An 18314-nucleotide genomic window follows, 5' to 3' on the forward strand; every position below is an offset into this window, starting at 1 on the left:
GTGAAAACGTCCTCTGTGGAACATAATCCTTTCTGGCAATAATTTAGGTCCATACAGTCTCTTAACACATACATAAGACATTTACATTAAATTATCTCTTATGACTCCCCTTTCCTTACTAATTATCTTTTCATAAATGGCTATTGTTCTTTTCTTGAGTAGTATCAGGCTTTTTCTATTCTTTCCCAAAAGCAGAGACAAATTCAATGTGAAATTCAAGAAAGAAATTTAAAGAACACAAAGAAAAGAAATAAGGCTTACTTCCTGATTCTTCTAGGACTACTCCTATCAGTAGATTCCAGTACCAAAAACAAGCCTGATTAACTAGAATGTTCAGGAAATGAGGCACTTAGGCATACTGTTTCATTGGTATTGTTTAAAATGTTTCTAAAATGTACCAGTACACTTTTTTTAAACACAGTAAACATAGTGACAAACATAATATTGATAATATTAAGATTTTTCTGATTAAGATTTTTAAGAATTACTATTTTTGTGTCAAGTATACTGCAATTGAAAAGAGAAAAAACCTACTGAAAACATCAAATGTCAATAGAAAATACAAAGAACAACTTACCAAGTGAAAACTAACTCAAGAATAAATTAGCATTATTTTGTTGATGAATTTATTACTGTCACTTTTAGATACTTGTGATTAACCTATTTCTCACACGCAGAGTGCTAAAAAGAATGCCTAGGGGCACCTGGGTGGCTCAGTGGGTTAAGCCGCTGCCTTCGGCTCAGGTCATGATCCCAGGGTCCTGGGATTGAGCCCCGCATCGGGCTCTCTGCTCAGCAGGGAGCCTGCTTCCTCCTCTCTCTCTGCCTGTCTCTGCCTGCTTGTGATTTCTGTCAAATAAATAAATGAAATCTTAAAAAAATAAAAAAAATAAAAAAAAATTAAAAAAAAAAATAAAAAGAATGCCTAACTAAGTACCATTGTTAATTGGATTTAGAATAAGGCAAGTGCTACTGTATATATTTCTTATAAATAAAAGCATCACATAATCACCTGTTGTCTAGATTTGTGATCAGTAATTATCAAACTTTAGCCCTAATTGGACTTAATTTTTCAACATTTCTACATCCTAATGCTGCGAACACAATGAAATTAACTGATCAAAATCCTTTCAAAATGATATTTAACTTTTTAAAAGTTCTATATACATCATTACAAGGAACAAAATTAACTGATTTGAATTTTATCTTCTCTTGATTGATTTCTTTACCTGTAGAATAAATAAATCTAGAATAATCTTTAAAATGTTCTTATTAAGTTTATTATTTGTTATTGATAAAGATATTGATTAGTCAAATAAAGCAATTTTAATTGCACTCTGAACAAGCATAATGCAAACCTACTTAGAATAGTATTTATTATTTCTTAAAGAAAATCCTGTTCTGAAGCACTGATATTAGAAAAAAATAATAACCCCATATTTAATTATGGAAAAATCAATGTCTATTAGGCTAGACCAATCTCTAGTGTGTGTAAAGGGGGCAAAACAGAGATCAAAAAAAAAGTGAAAGTTTAAAATAATGCTATGTAATTCATAAAACAAATATTATAATGATCAATTCTTTGTGGTTCAATAAGAATATTCCTGGATTCTAAATCATACAACAGATTAATGACATGACAGGACCACTAGTTTGCTATACAAGCCTGGACTTAAATTTGTGTTGTTTTGTATTTAAAAACAATAACAATAATGATAAATAGTTGTGCTGATGAAATTTTAACTGCTGGTTCTACAAAGTTATTTAGAATAAAAGCTGAACACTCATTTAAAATGATTTGATATTTACAACCACCCCCGAAGTCCCAAGCAGCTCAAAATACTGTACAGAAAAGCTGGTCCTTGAAACTGTATTTTATCTGAGCTATAAAGGAGCAGTTTTAATTTGAAAATATTAAATGTGGTAATTAGGGCTGGCTGATTACTGGATCTTGACCTTGTAAAGTTTTCGTTCTCCTTTCTCAGTTGGGTCCTCTACTTCTGAGCAGGGGTAAAATCCAGGAAATGGTGTGAGAGGGTTAATCTTTGGCCTGCAGGAACCTGAGAAAGCACCCATCAAGCTACTGATGCTCCGCAGGGAGGAGATCACTTGTGGGGGAAGGGTCGGATCCACCAGAAGATCTGACACCATATTGCGAGCCTCATTTAGCACGGAAAGATCAACTCCACTTCCACCTCCAGAATTCTAGGAAAGAAAAGAAAAAAGTAGTATTAACAGATTTGTATGAAAACGCTCTAACATTTAAGAAACACTGTATTTTAAATCTATGTACATATACAAGGTACACCCACAGCGGTTCTTTCAGGTAACCTTATACATTTCCGAGGCAGCCAAGTGTAGGGACAAGGCTCTGGTGCAAAGACCTCGGCATCTGAAATCCACACTTGAACCCTAATTGTGTGATTTTGAGCAAGTTATTTAACATCTGAACCTTTTACTTTCTTTACAGTAAAATGGAGATTACAACCACCACCTCATTAAGGGCTGACATGAGACTAGTCTGAGAATACATGTAAAACACGAGGGATATATTTAAAGTGCAATAAACCACAGCATAACCATCAATATTATGGAAAATAAGAAGATAAAAATACAGGGGAAAAGGTGTCAAAGTTTGAAGGAGATAGTGATTAACTTTGAACTGAATGGTCACCAACAACTTCATGGAAGTGGTAACGTCACACTTGGCCTTAAAGAGTAGACAGGAAAGCTTTTTTTTTTTTTTTTTAAAGATTTTATTTATTTATTTGACAGACAGAGACCACAAGTAGGCAGAAAGGCAGGCAGAGAGAGGAAGAAGCAGGCTCCCTGCTGAGCAGAGAGCCCATTGCGGCGCTCGATCCCAGGACCCTGAGATCATGACCTGAGCTGAAGGCAGAGGCTTTAACCCACTGAGCCACCCAGGCGCTCCAGGAAAGATATTTTTAAAATTTAGAATAAATATTTCATTGATGTATACATATGGTGTGATTTTTACTTCTTGAAAATACGTATATTTGATGTTCAACTCAATTACCCATAGAAATGAGCACATGGATAATCAACAGTGAATTAAATGCACTTTTGTTGCTTTTATTGTACCTTAAACCTACATTTGAGTTATCTAAAATTCTTAATTATCAAATGTATTTAATGAATTCACCATAAAACTGTTTATTAAGTATCCTCAACACATTTCAGAACTAAGAAATGTTATGAAAGTTAGAACAATAATTAGCTAAATAATGTCTTTGCTCTTTGGGGATTTTTTTTTTCTTGTAAAGTATTCTTTCGTCTTAGCTTTTATTTGAAAACATTCCCTTTTACTAGAGGATAGCCCAGCTATTGCTAATCTTTGTAAATAAATACTTCACTATATATGTCACTATAGATAATTAAGCATACTTCAAACAAATAGCTTCCCATAAAACTGAATTGCTGAACCACAGTAAATGAACAAGTTACAATTTGTTCATTACTATAAAACTGCCCTCCTGTATGTTGGTTAAGTCTTTACCTCCACAAATTGTACTATAATAGCATCTGTTTTCCCACCTCCAAATGAGAAATCTGTTGATATTTAAGCTGGTGTTCCTCTATAGATCATGTGTCATTTCTCTCTAGTTGCTTTTAAGTTATTTTCTTTGGTCTTTAGTTTTCAAATGTTTAAATATGACATGGCTTGCAGATTTATTAGGGGTTTTCATATTTGGGATTCACTCAGCTTCTCAAATTTGTAGGATTACTTTATTTTTTGTGTGGGTGCAAAATCTGGGCATGTTTTCAGCCACTGTTTTTTCAAATAATCTTTTAAACTCACTCTCTCCTTCTCAGACACTGATACAAATTTTGGACCTTTTGTTATTGTCCAATACATCCCTGTTATATTGTTTCCATCTATTTCCTCTCTGTTGTTCCAATCAGGTAAATTCTGTTGCTCTATCCTCAAGCTCACAAATTCCATCCTCTCTCGTCCCACTCTGCTAAGCCCATTCAGCAAATTTTTCATTTCTGTTACTGTATTTTTGAGTTCCAAAGTTTTCATTTCTTTCTTTTTTTAACTTTTACAGATCTACCTCAGAGATGTTGCAGGTTTGGTTCCAGACCACTGCAATAGAGCAAACAGTGCAATAAAGTAAGTCAAATAAATTCTCTGGCTTCCTAGTGCATATAAAAGTTATGTTTACAATATACTGTAGTCTATTATGTGTGCAATGGCATTATGTCTTAAAAAAATAATGTATATACCTTAAATTTTTTTTTTAAGATTTTATTTATTTATTTGACAGAGAGAGGCACAGCAAGAGAAGGAACACAAGCAGAGGAGTGGGAGAGGGAGAAGCAAGCCTCCCGAAGAGCAGGGAACCCCTCTGGGATCATGACCTGAGCCAAAGGCAGCAGCTTAACAACTGAGCCACCCAGGTGCCCCAACATACCTTAATTTAAAAATACTTCATTTAGCCACCGGGGTGGCTCAGTCAGTTAAGTATCTGACTCTTGATTTCGGCTCAGGTCATGATCTCAGGGTTGTGAGATCGAGCCCCATGTCAGGCTGCACACCCACTGTGGAGCCTGCTTAGGAATTTCTCTCTCTCTCTCTCTCTGCCCCTCCCCTCCACTCTCTCCCTGCCTCTAAAAAAAATACTTTATTGCTAAAAAATGCTAACGATCATCTGAGTTTTCAGCAAGTCGTCATCTTTTTGCTAGTGGAGGGTCTCGAATGTGATGCTGATGGCTGCAGACTGATCCAATCAAAGTGGCGGTTGCTAAGGGTTGGGTGGGCTGTGGCAATTTCTTAAAATAAATGAAGTTAGCTGCATTCGGCTGACTCTTCCTTTCACAGTTTCTCTGTTGCTTGTGATGCTGTCTGATAGCATTTTACGCACAGGAGAACTTTTAAACTTGGATTCAATCCTCTCAAAACCTGCGACTGCTTTATCAAGTTTATATTATATCCTAAATCCTTTGTCGTCATTTCAACAGTCCTCACAGCATCTTCAGGAGCAGATTCTATCTCCTGAAACCACTTTCCTTTGTTCCTTCGTAAGAAGCAACCCCTCCTACGTTCAGATTTTACCACGAGATGGCAGCCATTCAGTCATCCTCAGGCCCCACTTCTAAGTGTACTTCTCTTGCTGTTTCTACCACACGTGTAGTTACTTTCTTCACTTAAATCTCAAGCCCCTCAAAGTCATCCACAAAGGTGGGAATCAACTTCTCTCAAACTCTGTTAATGCTTGTATTTCGACCTCTTGAATTGTGAATCCTTTTCAGAAGGTTTTCAATTTTCTTTGCCCAGATCCAACCAAGGAATCACTATCTGGGGCAGGAACAGCCTTACAAAATGTCTTTCTTAAATAATGAGACTTGGAAGTCAAAATTATTCCTTACTCCATGGGCTGCAAAATGATGCTATGTTAACAGGCACGAAAATACTAATCTTGTTGTACATCTCCATCAGAGTTCTTGGGTGTTCGGGTGCATTGTCAATGAGCACTAATATCTGAATCTTTTTTTTTTCCCCTGAGGAGGTCTTGAAGGTGGGCTTAAAATGTTCAGTAAACCGTTGAAAACAGATGTGCTTTGTTGTTCCATTTACAGAGCACAAAATACGTTTAACATAATTCTTAAGGACCCTAGGATTTTCAGAACAGAAAATGAGCACTGGCTTCAATGTCAAGTCACCAGCTGCATTAGCCCCAGTGAGAGAACTCAGTCTAACCTTTGAAGCCAGGCATTGACTTCTCCTCTCTGGCCATGGAAGTTCTGGATACCATGTTCTCCCAATAGAAGGCTGCTTTACATACCTTGAAAATCTGTCATTCAGTGTAACCACCTTCAGTAAGTGTCTTAGCTTAGATCTTCTGGATAACTTGCTGCAGCTTCTGCATCAGCACTCATTTGCACTTTGATGTTTTGGAGATGGCTTCCTTCCTTAAACCTTGTGAACCCACCTCTGCCGGCTTCAGACTACTTCTGCAGCTTCCTCGCCTCTCTCAGCCTTCATAGGATTGGAGAGAGTTAGGACCGTGCTCTAGATCAGGCTTTGGCTGAAAGGAATGTTGTGTTGTGACTGGTCTGACCCTCTATCCAGAACATTACAACTTTCTCCCTATCAGCAAAGCAGCTGTCTCACTTTCTTATCATTCACGTGCTCACTGAAGTAGCACTTTTACATTTCCTTCAAGAACTTTTCCTTTGGGGGCACCTGAGTGGCTCAGTGGATTAAAGCCTTTGTCTTCAGCTCAGGTCATGGTCCCAGGGTCCTGGGATCAAGCCCCACATCAGGCTCTCTGCTCAGCAGGAAGCCTGCTTCCTCCTCTCTCTTTCTCTGCCTATCTGTGATCTCTGTGAAATAAGTAAATAAAATATTTTTAAAAATAGTATTTAGAAGTAAATTAGAAATTAAAAATCACAACACTGGGGCACCTGGGTGGCTCAGTCATTATGCATCTGCCTTCAGCTCAGGGTCCTGGGAATGAACCCCGTGCTGGGCAGTGGGAATCCTGCTTCTCCCTCTCCCACTGTCTCTCACTGTCAAATAAATACATAAATAAATAAATCTTTAAAAAAAAAGAAGAAGAAGAAGAAGAAGAACTTTTCCTTTGCATTCACAACTTCAATGTCTGATGCAAGAGGCCTAGCTTTTGACCTATCTTAGCTTTCAAGGCACCCTCCTCTCAAGGCTTAATCATTTCTAGCTTTTTTTTTTTTTAATTTTTTTTTTAAATTTGTTTATTTGACAGACAGAGATTACAAGTAGACAGAAAGGCAGGCAGAGAGAGAGAGAGAGGGAAGCAGGCTCCCTGCTGAGCAGAGAGCCTGATGCGGGACTCGATCCCAGGACCCTGAGATCATGACCTGAGCCAAAGGCAGTGGCTTAACCCACTGAGCCACCCAGGCGCCCCATTTCTAGCTTTCATTTAAAGTAAGAGACATGTGACTCTCACTTGACCACTAAGAAGCCCTTGAAGGGTTATTAACTGACGGAATTTCAATATTGTTCTATCTTGGGAAATAAGGAGGCCCAAAGAGAAGGGAGAGAGATAGGGGAACAGCTGGTCAGCGGATCAGTCAGAACACACAGTATTTATTAAGTTAACCATCTTTTATGAGCATGACCCATGGCACCCCAGACCAGTTACAATAGTAACATCCACGATCGCGGATCCCAGATCGCCATAACAAGTGTCATGATGAAAAAGTTTGAAATATTTTAACTTACCAAAATGTGTCCGAGAAACATGAAGCGAGCAAATGCTGTTCTTAAACAGTAAAAACAGACTTGCTTGATGCAGGTTTGCTACAAACCTTCAATGTGTTAAAAACAAAACATAACAAAAAAAAAACACCACAGCATCTGTGAGGTGCAATCAAAGGGGAGAAGTGCCTGTTTTTTTGTTAGGGTTGAGATTTTCTATTTTGTTTCCTTGTTATATGCTTGTTAGAACATTTTTATGACGGCTGCATTAGAATTTCTTGTCGGGGGCACCAGGATAGCTCAGTTGGCTAAGCATCCAACTCTGGATTTCAGCTCAGGTCATGATCTCAGAGGCCCTTATGAGCCTCCCTGCTCAGTGGGGAGACTGCCTGTCCCTCTCTCTCTGCTCCTCCCCTTGCTCATGCTCTCTCTCTAAAATAAAGAAATAAAACCTTTAAAAACTTGTCAGATTGGGGCACCTGGGTGGCTAAGAGGGCTAAAAGCCTCTGCCTTTGGCTCAGGTCATGATCCCAGGGTCCTGGGATCAAGCCCCACATGGGCTCTCTGCTCCACGGGGAGCCTGCTTCCTCCTCTCTCTCTGTCTGCCTCTCTGCCTACTACTTATGATCTGTCTGTCAAATAAATAAATAAAATTTGTCAGATAATCCCAAATCTGATTTATCTTGATGTTAAGCATTGACTGTTTTTTTCCTCATTCAAGTTGTGATTTTCCTGGTTCTTGGTATGAAAAGTGATTTCTTTTCTTTTATCATCAGCATTTTAGCTATTACCCTAGAAGACTCTGGGTCCTATTTAAATGTTTTGTATGGGGAGGTGGTCTTTTTGTTTAGATTTAGGACACAGGTCCTGGTCTACTTTTTCAGGCTGTGACAATTTAGCTTTCTGGGCATCCACAGTGGTATTTCGGTCTGCCTGATTGTTTTCTGGTGCCACTAGGATTCCCACTGGTCCTTTCTGGTTACTTCCGTGGGTGAGCAGATGGGAGGGAAAGGAGGAATTTCCTCACACTGAGCCACCTGGTACCTCTCGGTGGGGCAAGAGAGTCTCCAGGCCACAGGCACAAAGAGCAACTTCAGGACTAGACACATGTCATGGCAGTATCCCAGTCTCTGGGTAAAGGGGGTCTCCTGCTCAGTAGGGAATAGGAATCCCTCCCTTGACCTCTTATTGTCAGTGCAGCTCCTGACCGGTTTCCCCCTGCTAGACCAACTAGACTCACTTGGTGTTACTGGCAGGACACTCATTTTATCTTGGGGAAGGAATGAGCCCACCTGAGTCACCTTCTGCTGGGTCACCTCTTGCCGTTAGGCAAGGGTTGTAAGAAACCCTCAGCCCTCTGAGGAAACTGGTATTATTCCCAATGTATAGGTGATGAAATGTTCGAGTGACATAAGAGGGTTGCCTTATTTTTCAGCAAGGAGGCTATATCAAATGAACTTTTCTGCCTAGAATAGTTTAGAAAAGCTGAAATAAAATAAAAATAGTAGGGCACCTGGGGGGCTCAGTGGGTTAAGCCTCAGCCTTCAGCTCAGGTCATGGTCCCAGGGTCCTGGGATCAAGCCCCACATCGGGCTCTCTGCTCAGCAGGGAGCCTGCTTCCCCCTACCCCTCTGCCTAATTGTGATCTCTCTCTGCCAAATAAATAAATAAAAGTAGCACCCATTTCAAGGCTGTTCAGAGAACAGTCAAGCAGTCCGGCCTTGAAAGAACAAGAACTCAAGAGTTAATAAATTAAAATGATTCCGCCACCCTGTGCTACTTTCCCCATCAAGGTCTCTGCTACAGACTTGTAACGGGCCCAGGGAAGAGAAGCTACGGAACAGAGAGCAGTTAAGAGGCCAGAATCAGGAGCGGAGCTTTCTGTAGTCACAGGAGGCTGGAAGACTGAAACATCAGGGTTAGCAAGACAGGCAGGATCTCAGAGAGAAGAAAAAGCAGCAAGCTTGACTTCAGAGCTGCTTTCCCCTGAAGGCATTTGCCAATTTGCAAACAGCAGCTGAGATGGAGAAAGCAGGCAAAAATTGTCAAACAGATTTCTATTTTGAAAGTAAAATAGAGCTTCCAGCAGTCTCAAGGCTGGAGGGAACAACAGAAGAAGGAGTTCCTAGAAAGCACCACTAACCCAACTGTTACAAGAACAGACAGAAAACTGAACATGCCTAAAATTACTAAAGAAACTGAATCCATAATTTAACATTTGTTCATAAAAAAAGCTCCAAAACTGAGATGGCTTCACCACAGCATTCTTGCAAACATTAAAGAAAGAATACCAATCCTACCAAATGTTTCTTGGTAACAGAGAGTGAATATCTCACTTTATTTTATGAGGCCATTATAAGCTTTATGCCAAAAACATGCCAAGAACATTATGAAAAACAAGAATTATAGGCCAATTTTGTCGTAAACATGGATTCAAAATTCCAAAACAAAAAATGAAATCCAGGGGCACCTGGGTGGCTCAGTGGTTAAGCCGCTGCCTTCGGCTCAGGTCATGATCTCGGGGTCTTGGGATCAAGCCCCGCATCAGGCTCTCTGCTCAGCAGGGAGCCTGCTTCCTCCTCTCTGCCTGCCTGCCTCTCGGCCTACTTGTGATCTCTGTCTGTCAAATAAATAAATAAAATCTTAAAAAAAAAAATGAAATCCAGTGGGGTGTGTGTGTGTGTGTGTGTACACACACACATATCCATGTATATTTTAAAATATTTTTTAATTTTTAATATTTTAATAAAAATAATAGTTTTTAAATATCTTGATCAAATTTGCTTTATTCTGGGAATATGGAAATGGTTTAACACAGGCACAGAATTAAACAATATAATTCACCACATTAATAGAATAAACAGAAAAAAATAAATCTAGGAATAATTTCCATAGATGCAGAAAAAGCATTTGATAAAAACTCTACACCCATTCATGACTAAAAAGAGAAAAATAAAGGTCTTTAGTAAACTAGGATTAGAATGAAACTTACTTAATTTTTCTTTAACTTCCTTAATCTGATAAAAGGTATCCAGAGAAAGCATTGGTGATATTTTCATCAAAAGACATCATGATAAATCAGACTAGGAAAGGACTTTTTTAAAAAAACACACACACATTTTGGGGTGCCTGGGTGGCTCAGTTGGTAAAGCATAGGCCTTCGGCACAGGTCATGATCCTGGAGTAGGGGATGGAGATCTACACTCAGCAGAGAGCTGCTTCTCCCTCTCTGCCTGCCCTTCTCCACTCATGCTCTCTCTCGCAAATAAATCGTTGTGGTTTTTTTTAAAGATTTTATTTATTTATTTGACAGGCAGAGATCACAAGTAGGCAGAGAGGCAGGCAGAGAGGGGGAAGCAGGCTCCCGGCCAAGCAAAGAGCCCGAGGAGGTAGGGCTCGATCCCAGGACCCTGAGATCATGACCTGAGCAGAAGGCAGGGGCTTTAACCCACTGAACCACCCAGGTGTCCCTCAAATAAATAAAATCTTAGAAAAAAAAAAAAACCACCCATTTTAGCTACATTCTCTATATATACACACACACATATATATATGCTTTTATACATATATACACTTTTATGAATCTGTATGTATACATGTACATACATATATAGCGTTTGTATGTGTACACACACACACATATACACACACACACACATTTCCAAACTACATAAACAAATCCTACAGATCACCAAGTAAATCAGTATAAAGACCCCACCCAATTAACATATGAAAAGATCCTCAACCTGCTGAGTCATCAGTGAAATGCAAGTATTAAAAGCACTATGATACACTGTTGCACAGCTAGCAGAAGGATTTAAAAGAGACTCTACCAAGTGTTCACAAGGATGTGGAGCAACTGGAACTCTCAAAGGCTGATGATGGGTAAAAATTGATATATAAGTGCTTGGAAAACTGAGAGCTAACTACTGGGACTCCACATATACATGCAAACCCAATGACCCAGCGATCCACTCTAAGATATACACCCAACAAAAGACACCCAGAGTGCCAGCGGCACTACTGAAAATAGCTGGGAAAAGGGGTTCAAGACAGGCCCTCCCAGAATGTGCCACTTTGGCATTTGTCTTATTTTGAGCTGAAAGCACTTGAGATCCTGCCGCCTTAAGAAAAACTTCTGCCCCTCCTTTAAATATACAAAAGAATCTAAATTGAGGGTCTTTCCCCGAATAAAGGTTATTAGCAGAGACAAAAATTTTTAAAGGATATTACATAATCTCTATACCCAATGTGGGGCTCGAACCTACAACCCTGAGATCCAGGGTCACATGCTCTACCAGCCAGGCACCCCAGCAGAGATCAATTCTATCTGAGTGAACCACCTGTATGGCAGGGCAAACATCTAATGACCAAACATCTGTTCTTCTAACCAACCTGGGAATTACATTCCTTTCCTCTGAAGTCTCAGACCCCTGTCCCCTTTTTGTCCTTAGCTGAGAATGACATATATGCCTTATTTTCCCAGACTGTCTTTGGAATTTTCACGTTTATGTGGATTGCCTATAAGGATGCCTATTAAATCTCATTTTCTCCTATTAATCTGTCTTATATCAGTTTGATTCTTAGTCCAATTACAGGACGTTTAAGGGGATAGAAATTCTTGCTTCCTGACAGCCAGAAAGCACTTTTTTTCAAAAATTGGGATAGAGACAACTAACTAAATAAATCTAATAAAGAGAGTAATGTTTCTGTAAATATAAAGAACAGAGATTTGGTATTTATTAATGTGTATCTATTAGTGTGGAAACCATGAGGTTTCAAACCAGCATATTATATATAACATAGTTTATAATTAATTATATAAATATTTACATTAATAATTTTTATTTTGTTAATATTTATGTTATATATATTTCTACATAATTTATAACATTTTTTGTAGACTAGAATGCATACACATTTCAATACAATGGGAAAAGATCTGTAAAGATATACATCAAAAGTTAACATAATTAACATAGTTACTCCTTGTATTTAGGAGTGATTCTTCTTTTTTCTCTTATACTTCTATTTTTAATTCTTCTGATATTAATATATATTACTTAAGTGATCAAAAAAGTTTAAAAGTATATATTATATGATTCCATTTATATATATAAAGTTCATAAATAAGCAAAGGCAGAAGAAAAATTAAATTTCCTTACTACCTAAGCCCATTGACAAATCCTTGAAAGGCAAAGTGACATTCTTCTAGGGCTCAACTGACTCGGTTAATACTTTGCTAAGGGTGAAAGGCAATCCTAGCCTACCCTCTATCCCTCCCACCCCCCAGCATCCTGTAAGTCTACTTTAACATATAAAAATTCCTTGGAAATTTCTTTTATCTCTAAACCCCCCAGCATATATCGCACCAATATACATCTGAAGGGTCTCATGACTAAGGTTTTATTAGATGATAATACGTGACCTTTTCCTAACAACAGCTAGCCCCCTCAAGGTCCTGGAAACCTTGCTTTCAAAATTCCTTAGAGACTTAGACTACCCCAACCCCTCCCAACGTGGAAGTATACAATGGGCCACTCCTCATGACCCCAGTATAGTTCTTTCTGCCCACAGGTCCTATCCCCATGCTTTATATAAAATCGCCTTTTTGCACCAAAGATGTCTCAAGAATTCTTTCTTGGCCTTCTGCTTTCCACCCTAACATCTTTCCTACATCAGTCAGGGGGACATCATCCTTGGGGATACAGTCAATAAAGAGAATGGTACATAAGTGAGATTTCTGGAATGCTGGTAAAGTTCTATTTCTTGAAATGGATATTAGTTATGTGGAATGTTTAGTTTGTGAAAATTCATGAAGTTGTGCACTTTTTTGTATGTATAATTTAATTGAAATTTTACCGAAAACCAAAAACAAAAAAAAAAAACCCCAAACACTGTGTTTTGTTTCCCTAGTAAAATATTCTGCCAAATGTTTTACTTCTTCTCATATATGGTCTTTAATCTATTTCCCCCACTCTGTGAATCAGTTGCCCACAATCAGAAAAAAAAAAAAATCTCATGCTTAGTATAGAATTATTCGTTTATTCTGAGCCCAGATTATACTACCAACATTTAAAAAAATAACTCTTACACAAGTATGGTTTCTTATCATTTTCTTCTTCCCCTCATGATTAAAATATATATATTTTTAAAAATTACCTAGAAGACAGTTCTTTTAGTTCAGTTAAAGAAAATCTTATGACACAGAAATCTCATGAATATAACTTGCATGAAATATCAAAAGTTTCAGGGTACCTGGGTGGTTCAGTTGGCTAAGTGTCTGTCTTAGACTCAAGTCTTGATCCCAGGGTCCCAGAATCAAGCCCAGAATCAAAGCCCTGTATCTGGCTCCCCGCTCACAGGGTACCTGCTTCTCCCTCTCCCTCTGCCCTTTCCACCATCCGTCATGTTCTCTCAAATAATTAAAATATTTTTTAAAATTTAAAATATATATATGTAAAATGAATAAATAAAAATTAAAAATAACAAAATGCCAAAAGTTTCATTACAATATCCCTGAAACTAACATTATGTGTCAACTATACTTCAATTTAAAAAAAGTTTCATTTCAGACATTAGTGATATTTACTATATTTACCTGATAATGAGGTTTATACCATTGCTTTAAGTCCCAATCCCAAAGAATCATCTGGAAAACAAAACAAAATAAAACACTTAGTTAAAAATCAGAAATAAACAAATATATGTCAAGAGGAAATAGAACATCTTCAATTACAGGTCCCTAAAAGACAGCTTACTGTTTGGGGGGGCAACTGGAAATGTGAGAATAAAATTATCTATAGAAAGAATATTCCATGAATTATATACTCTGTGATTAGGAAATCAAGAAAATTGTCAGAATAAAGCCACTATAATAAGGTATATTAACCTTCAAAATATCCATTACCACAAAAAGGAAAATACAAATCAAAATAACACCTAGTTACTAAAAATACAAGAAGAATTACAAATCATCAGACATTCTCCCTCCTCCCACCATCTTCAAAGGATCATCACTTATCATTCTAAACCACGCCAGTAGGTGGTGCTATTTCCTTACTAATAAGGCAGTTCTTGCAAAAGCAATTTAAAAAGCTTGTCCTTGGCACCTGGGTGGCTCAGTGGGTTAACCTCTGCCTTAGGTTCAGGTCATGATCTCGGGGTCCTGGGATGAGTCCTGCATCAGGCTCTCTGCTCAGCGGGGAGCCTGCTTCCCCCTCTCTCTCTGCCTGCCTCTCTGCCTACGTGGGATCTCTCCATCAAATAAATGAATAAAATCTTAAAAAAAAAAAAAAAAAGCTTGTCCTTGAGGTTAGATTAAGTATAAAGCAACAGATTATAAACAGCAACACTCAACCCTTTTGATATGTAGATAATTAGTGACCGTTTTCCTGTTTGTCTCCTTTATAGGCTATCCATGATAACTTCTTGGTCCCAGGCTAGTATTTTCCTGTCCTTTTTCTTCCCGGCAAGCTTTCTGGCCACTTCTCTTTCCAACAGTCACTATGCTCAAGGAGAAAACATTAGCTTTAATTTAGCAATCTATAACTGCTATCTATAATTAATCATAAATTTCTCTTTAATAAAAAGGTCTCCTTTTGCCAAAATAAATTGATAATAATCTCAATTTTCTACATAGCTTCCTACTCTCTAATTTAAACCTAATTTGTAATACAATCACCTGATTTCTATATACTGAACTATTATTTTTTTTCCAAGTAAATTCTTCCCCCGACAGGGGCTCCATCTCACAACCGCAAGATCAGGAGTCACATGTTCTTATGGACTGAGCCACCAGGTGCACCTGAATAGTGAACTATCTGTGTTGTTTTTTATCCTTGGTCTTCTGTCTCCTGTCTGCACAAGATCTTAAAGGGTTATCCACTCTATCACTGGTCCAATATTTTATCAGGAGTTGGCATATTTTTTTTTTCTATAGAGGGACAGATAGTAAATATTTCAGGCTACGGAAGCCGCCTAAGGTCACTGCGACATCATCTTTTTGTTTTACAATGCTTAAAATGGAAAACCATTCCTATCTGAAAAGCCCTACAAAAACAGGCTGCTGGCTGGATTTGGTCGGTGGGCTACAGTTTGCTGACCCCTATTTTAGAGGACATACCCACCCTTAATCACTCAAAAGATTGTCAGTTGTCATTATCACCATCTCCCTGTCAACATCCTTGCAAAAGGTCATCTCTTGCTAGCGGAAAAAAAAAAACTATTTCTCCCCCAAAGAATATCCCAACATACTGTAACTACATCTAAAACCCATGGACCAGTACCCACAGAATGGACATGGTATAACTACATGCAAAGTAGTTCATGAATATTAGTAGACTCATTAAATTTATGCAGTATTTTATATGGCTCTAAGTGTAATCCTGACATAATTATTTCAGGTTGTGATGTGACCAGAATACATTCTAGATTCTAGAAACATTAATTAATGCAGTTTAAGATGTTAATCACTTTCTCAGAACACTCATGTTAAAAGTAATGTAACTTGGGGCACCTGGCTGGCTCAGCTAGTTAAGCAGCAGACTCCTGATTTCAGCTCAGGTCATGATCTCAGGATCCTGGGATTGAGCCCTGCATAGGACTCCAAACTCAACCCAGAATATGCTTCTCCCTCTCTCTCTATCCCCACATTCTTTCTCCCTCTCTAAGATAAATAAATTTTTTTTAAGAGTAACATAACTTAAATCCCTAAGTTTCTTTTATACTTGGTATTTCTATGTTCCACTTTGTCCACTCTCACACAATTGTTATTTTTAAAGATTTATTTATTTGAAAGAGAGACAGCAAGTGAGCAAGCGAACACACACACACACACACACACACACACACACACACACACACACGGCAGGGGGTCGGGGGAGCAGGGCGAGAGGGAGAAACAGACTCCCCGCTGAGCAGGGAGTCCTACATGGGTCTTGATCCCAGGACTGACCTGAGCTGAAGGCAGACACTTAACTGAGCCAACCCAGGCATCCCTACAATTGGTATTTTAGACCCAACTGCAATACTTTACTTCTGTCCTTAATTTTTCTTTTGAGATTGAGGATGTCAACTAGCATAGTGACCATTCCTTTCATCATTTGTAAACCTGAGGTGTTGCTTTTTTTTTTTTTTTAAAGATTTTGTTCATTTATTTTGACAGAGAAAGAGAGATCACAAGCAGACAGAGCAGCAGGCAGAGAGAGAGGGGGAAGCAGGCTCCCTGCCAAGCAGAGAGCCCAATGTGGAGCTCGATCCCAGGAACATGAGATCATGAACTGAGCCAAAGGCAGAGGCTTAACCCACTGAGCCACCCAGGTACCCCAAACCTGAGGTTTTCTTAAGTCACCAATAAAAGCACAGGACAGACAGGTGTGAAGTCAGAGCCACATGATCGGTCACCAAACATTACCTAGGAGATATGCATCAAATCACTAATTTGCATTCTAAATCTGCAAACTTGCCTAACTACTGTCCTCCAATCCATACTTCCACATGTCTTCTACAAAGTATGTCATTAAACAGTGACAAATGCCTAGTCCTCACTTTTCCAATTCATGGGTCTACATAGAAGCTGATCTTTTGCTAAATCAAGCCTATTTTTCATTAGGACAGTTTCTTAACACGGAGTCTTCCTTGCTCCCCATTTCATTCAACTATAATTAAATACTATCTTCTTAAATGCTTGTAGTCTACTGCCAGAACCAGACCTCTATTCATATTATGCATTCTTAAGTTAGTGCTATCACTCCCAAGCAGGTGAAAACTGGTTCTTAGGACACACACACACAAATCTTAAAAATAATAAAATGATTGTAGGTCTCCAAACATCACAGGTACAGAAGCAGAGAGACTGTCAATCTACAGTACTGAAATTTCATGGAGGAGGAAGAATGATTTGAGGGGAAAAAATGTCTACAACGGCCATTGGGAAGGGAATGATAATAAAAATAAGGCCGAGAAATAGGGACATAAAGTCATCCGGCTTCTTGCTGAGAGAAACACCATTAACTTATGGTCTGAGTGCACTGTGTTGAAGGTTTGCCTGCTTAGAAGCTGCAGCAACATGAGAGGTTATGGACGCCCTACTCCAACTGCTCTTGGAGGCCTTTGTCTGAAATCCCCTGCAGGTTAGCAACTGAAAAAACATACAGTGAAAGTCATAAACTGCTAGCAGACTGTATTCTGTTTAATCTGAACACCTAGCGATTAGTGATTTTGAGCAAACACAATTTTTGCCTGGGTCGCAGACAATGTATGAGCCAGGAATTCTGCAGGTACAAATGTAGGAAAGCAGTGTGACTCCAAGTGTGCCCCACAATAAGATAAAGAAAGAAATGAACAGTACAGGCTTAGGGATTTTTATAGCAATTTAACATTGGCTGAAATGTTTTTAGTGCATTTTATAAAAGCATCAATCCACAACAGATCAGAAGGAAAACCTTCCCAAAACTTGGACTTTGCTGTACCATTTAACCTAGATGCACACAGCAGCACTGTATGGGGTAGCAAGCAAACTCAGTGTAACCCACCTGTCTGTAACAAGATGGGGACACTGGTATATTCATACCATGGAATACAACGGCGAAAATAAATGAAGTACCGCTACATACTACATAAATTAATCCCAGAAACAGAGGACTGAATAAGAAAAGTCACAGAAGAATACACACAGTATAATTTGATACCCGTAGAATATTTACTTTTCAGGAAAGTAAAATATACTTTTAAAATAATTACTTTCAGGAATATAAATAAGATATATATCATATATATTTATATCATATAGAATATATATTAAAATAATTACTTTCCAGGAATATAAATATATAGGAAACTCTAAGAAATTCAGGATGGTGATTGTTTCTAAGAGATAAGAGAAGGAAACTGGAGCCAGGCGTGGCATACAAGGAACTTGAAAGTTACCGGTAATGTTCAAAATCAATGGTAACGGAGAGTAGTTGGTGTTTGTTATCCTTCATCTATACTTTATGCATATTTTGTAAGTATTTTGTAGCTTTAATTAAAAACTAAGAATTTAGGAAGGTAAAGAAGTGAAGACAGTGACTAGTGAAAACTCGAGAAATTGTGCTGTAAGTGGCAAGAACGA

General features: G+C 38.3%; 1 protein-coding gene across 1 annotated transcript in view; it reads right to left on the reverse strand.

The window, feature by feature from the left end:
• PDE3B (phosphodiesterase 3B) overlaps positions 1-18314 on the reverse strand; it is a 181127-nt gene that overhangs the window by 54126 nt on the left and 108687 nt on the right. The window contains exons 2-3 of the mRNA XM_059407921.1: positions 13803-13853; positions 1957-2205 (exon numbers count right to left, since the gene is read on the reverse strand). Of these exons, the coding sequence (XP_059263904.1) occupies positions 1957-2205; positions 13803-13853 (300 nt within the window). The remainder of the gene's footprint in view (positions 1-1956; positions 2206-13802; positions 13854-18314) is intronic.

The sequence above is a fragment of the Mustela nigripes genome, chromosome 1 (genome assembly GCF_022355385.1).
Source record: "Mustela nigripes isolate SB6536 chromosome 1, MUSNIG.SB6536, whole genome shotgun sequence".
NCBI classification, from domain to species: Eukaryota; Metazoa; Chordata; class Mammalia; order Carnivora; family Mustelidae; genus Mustela; species Mustela nigripes.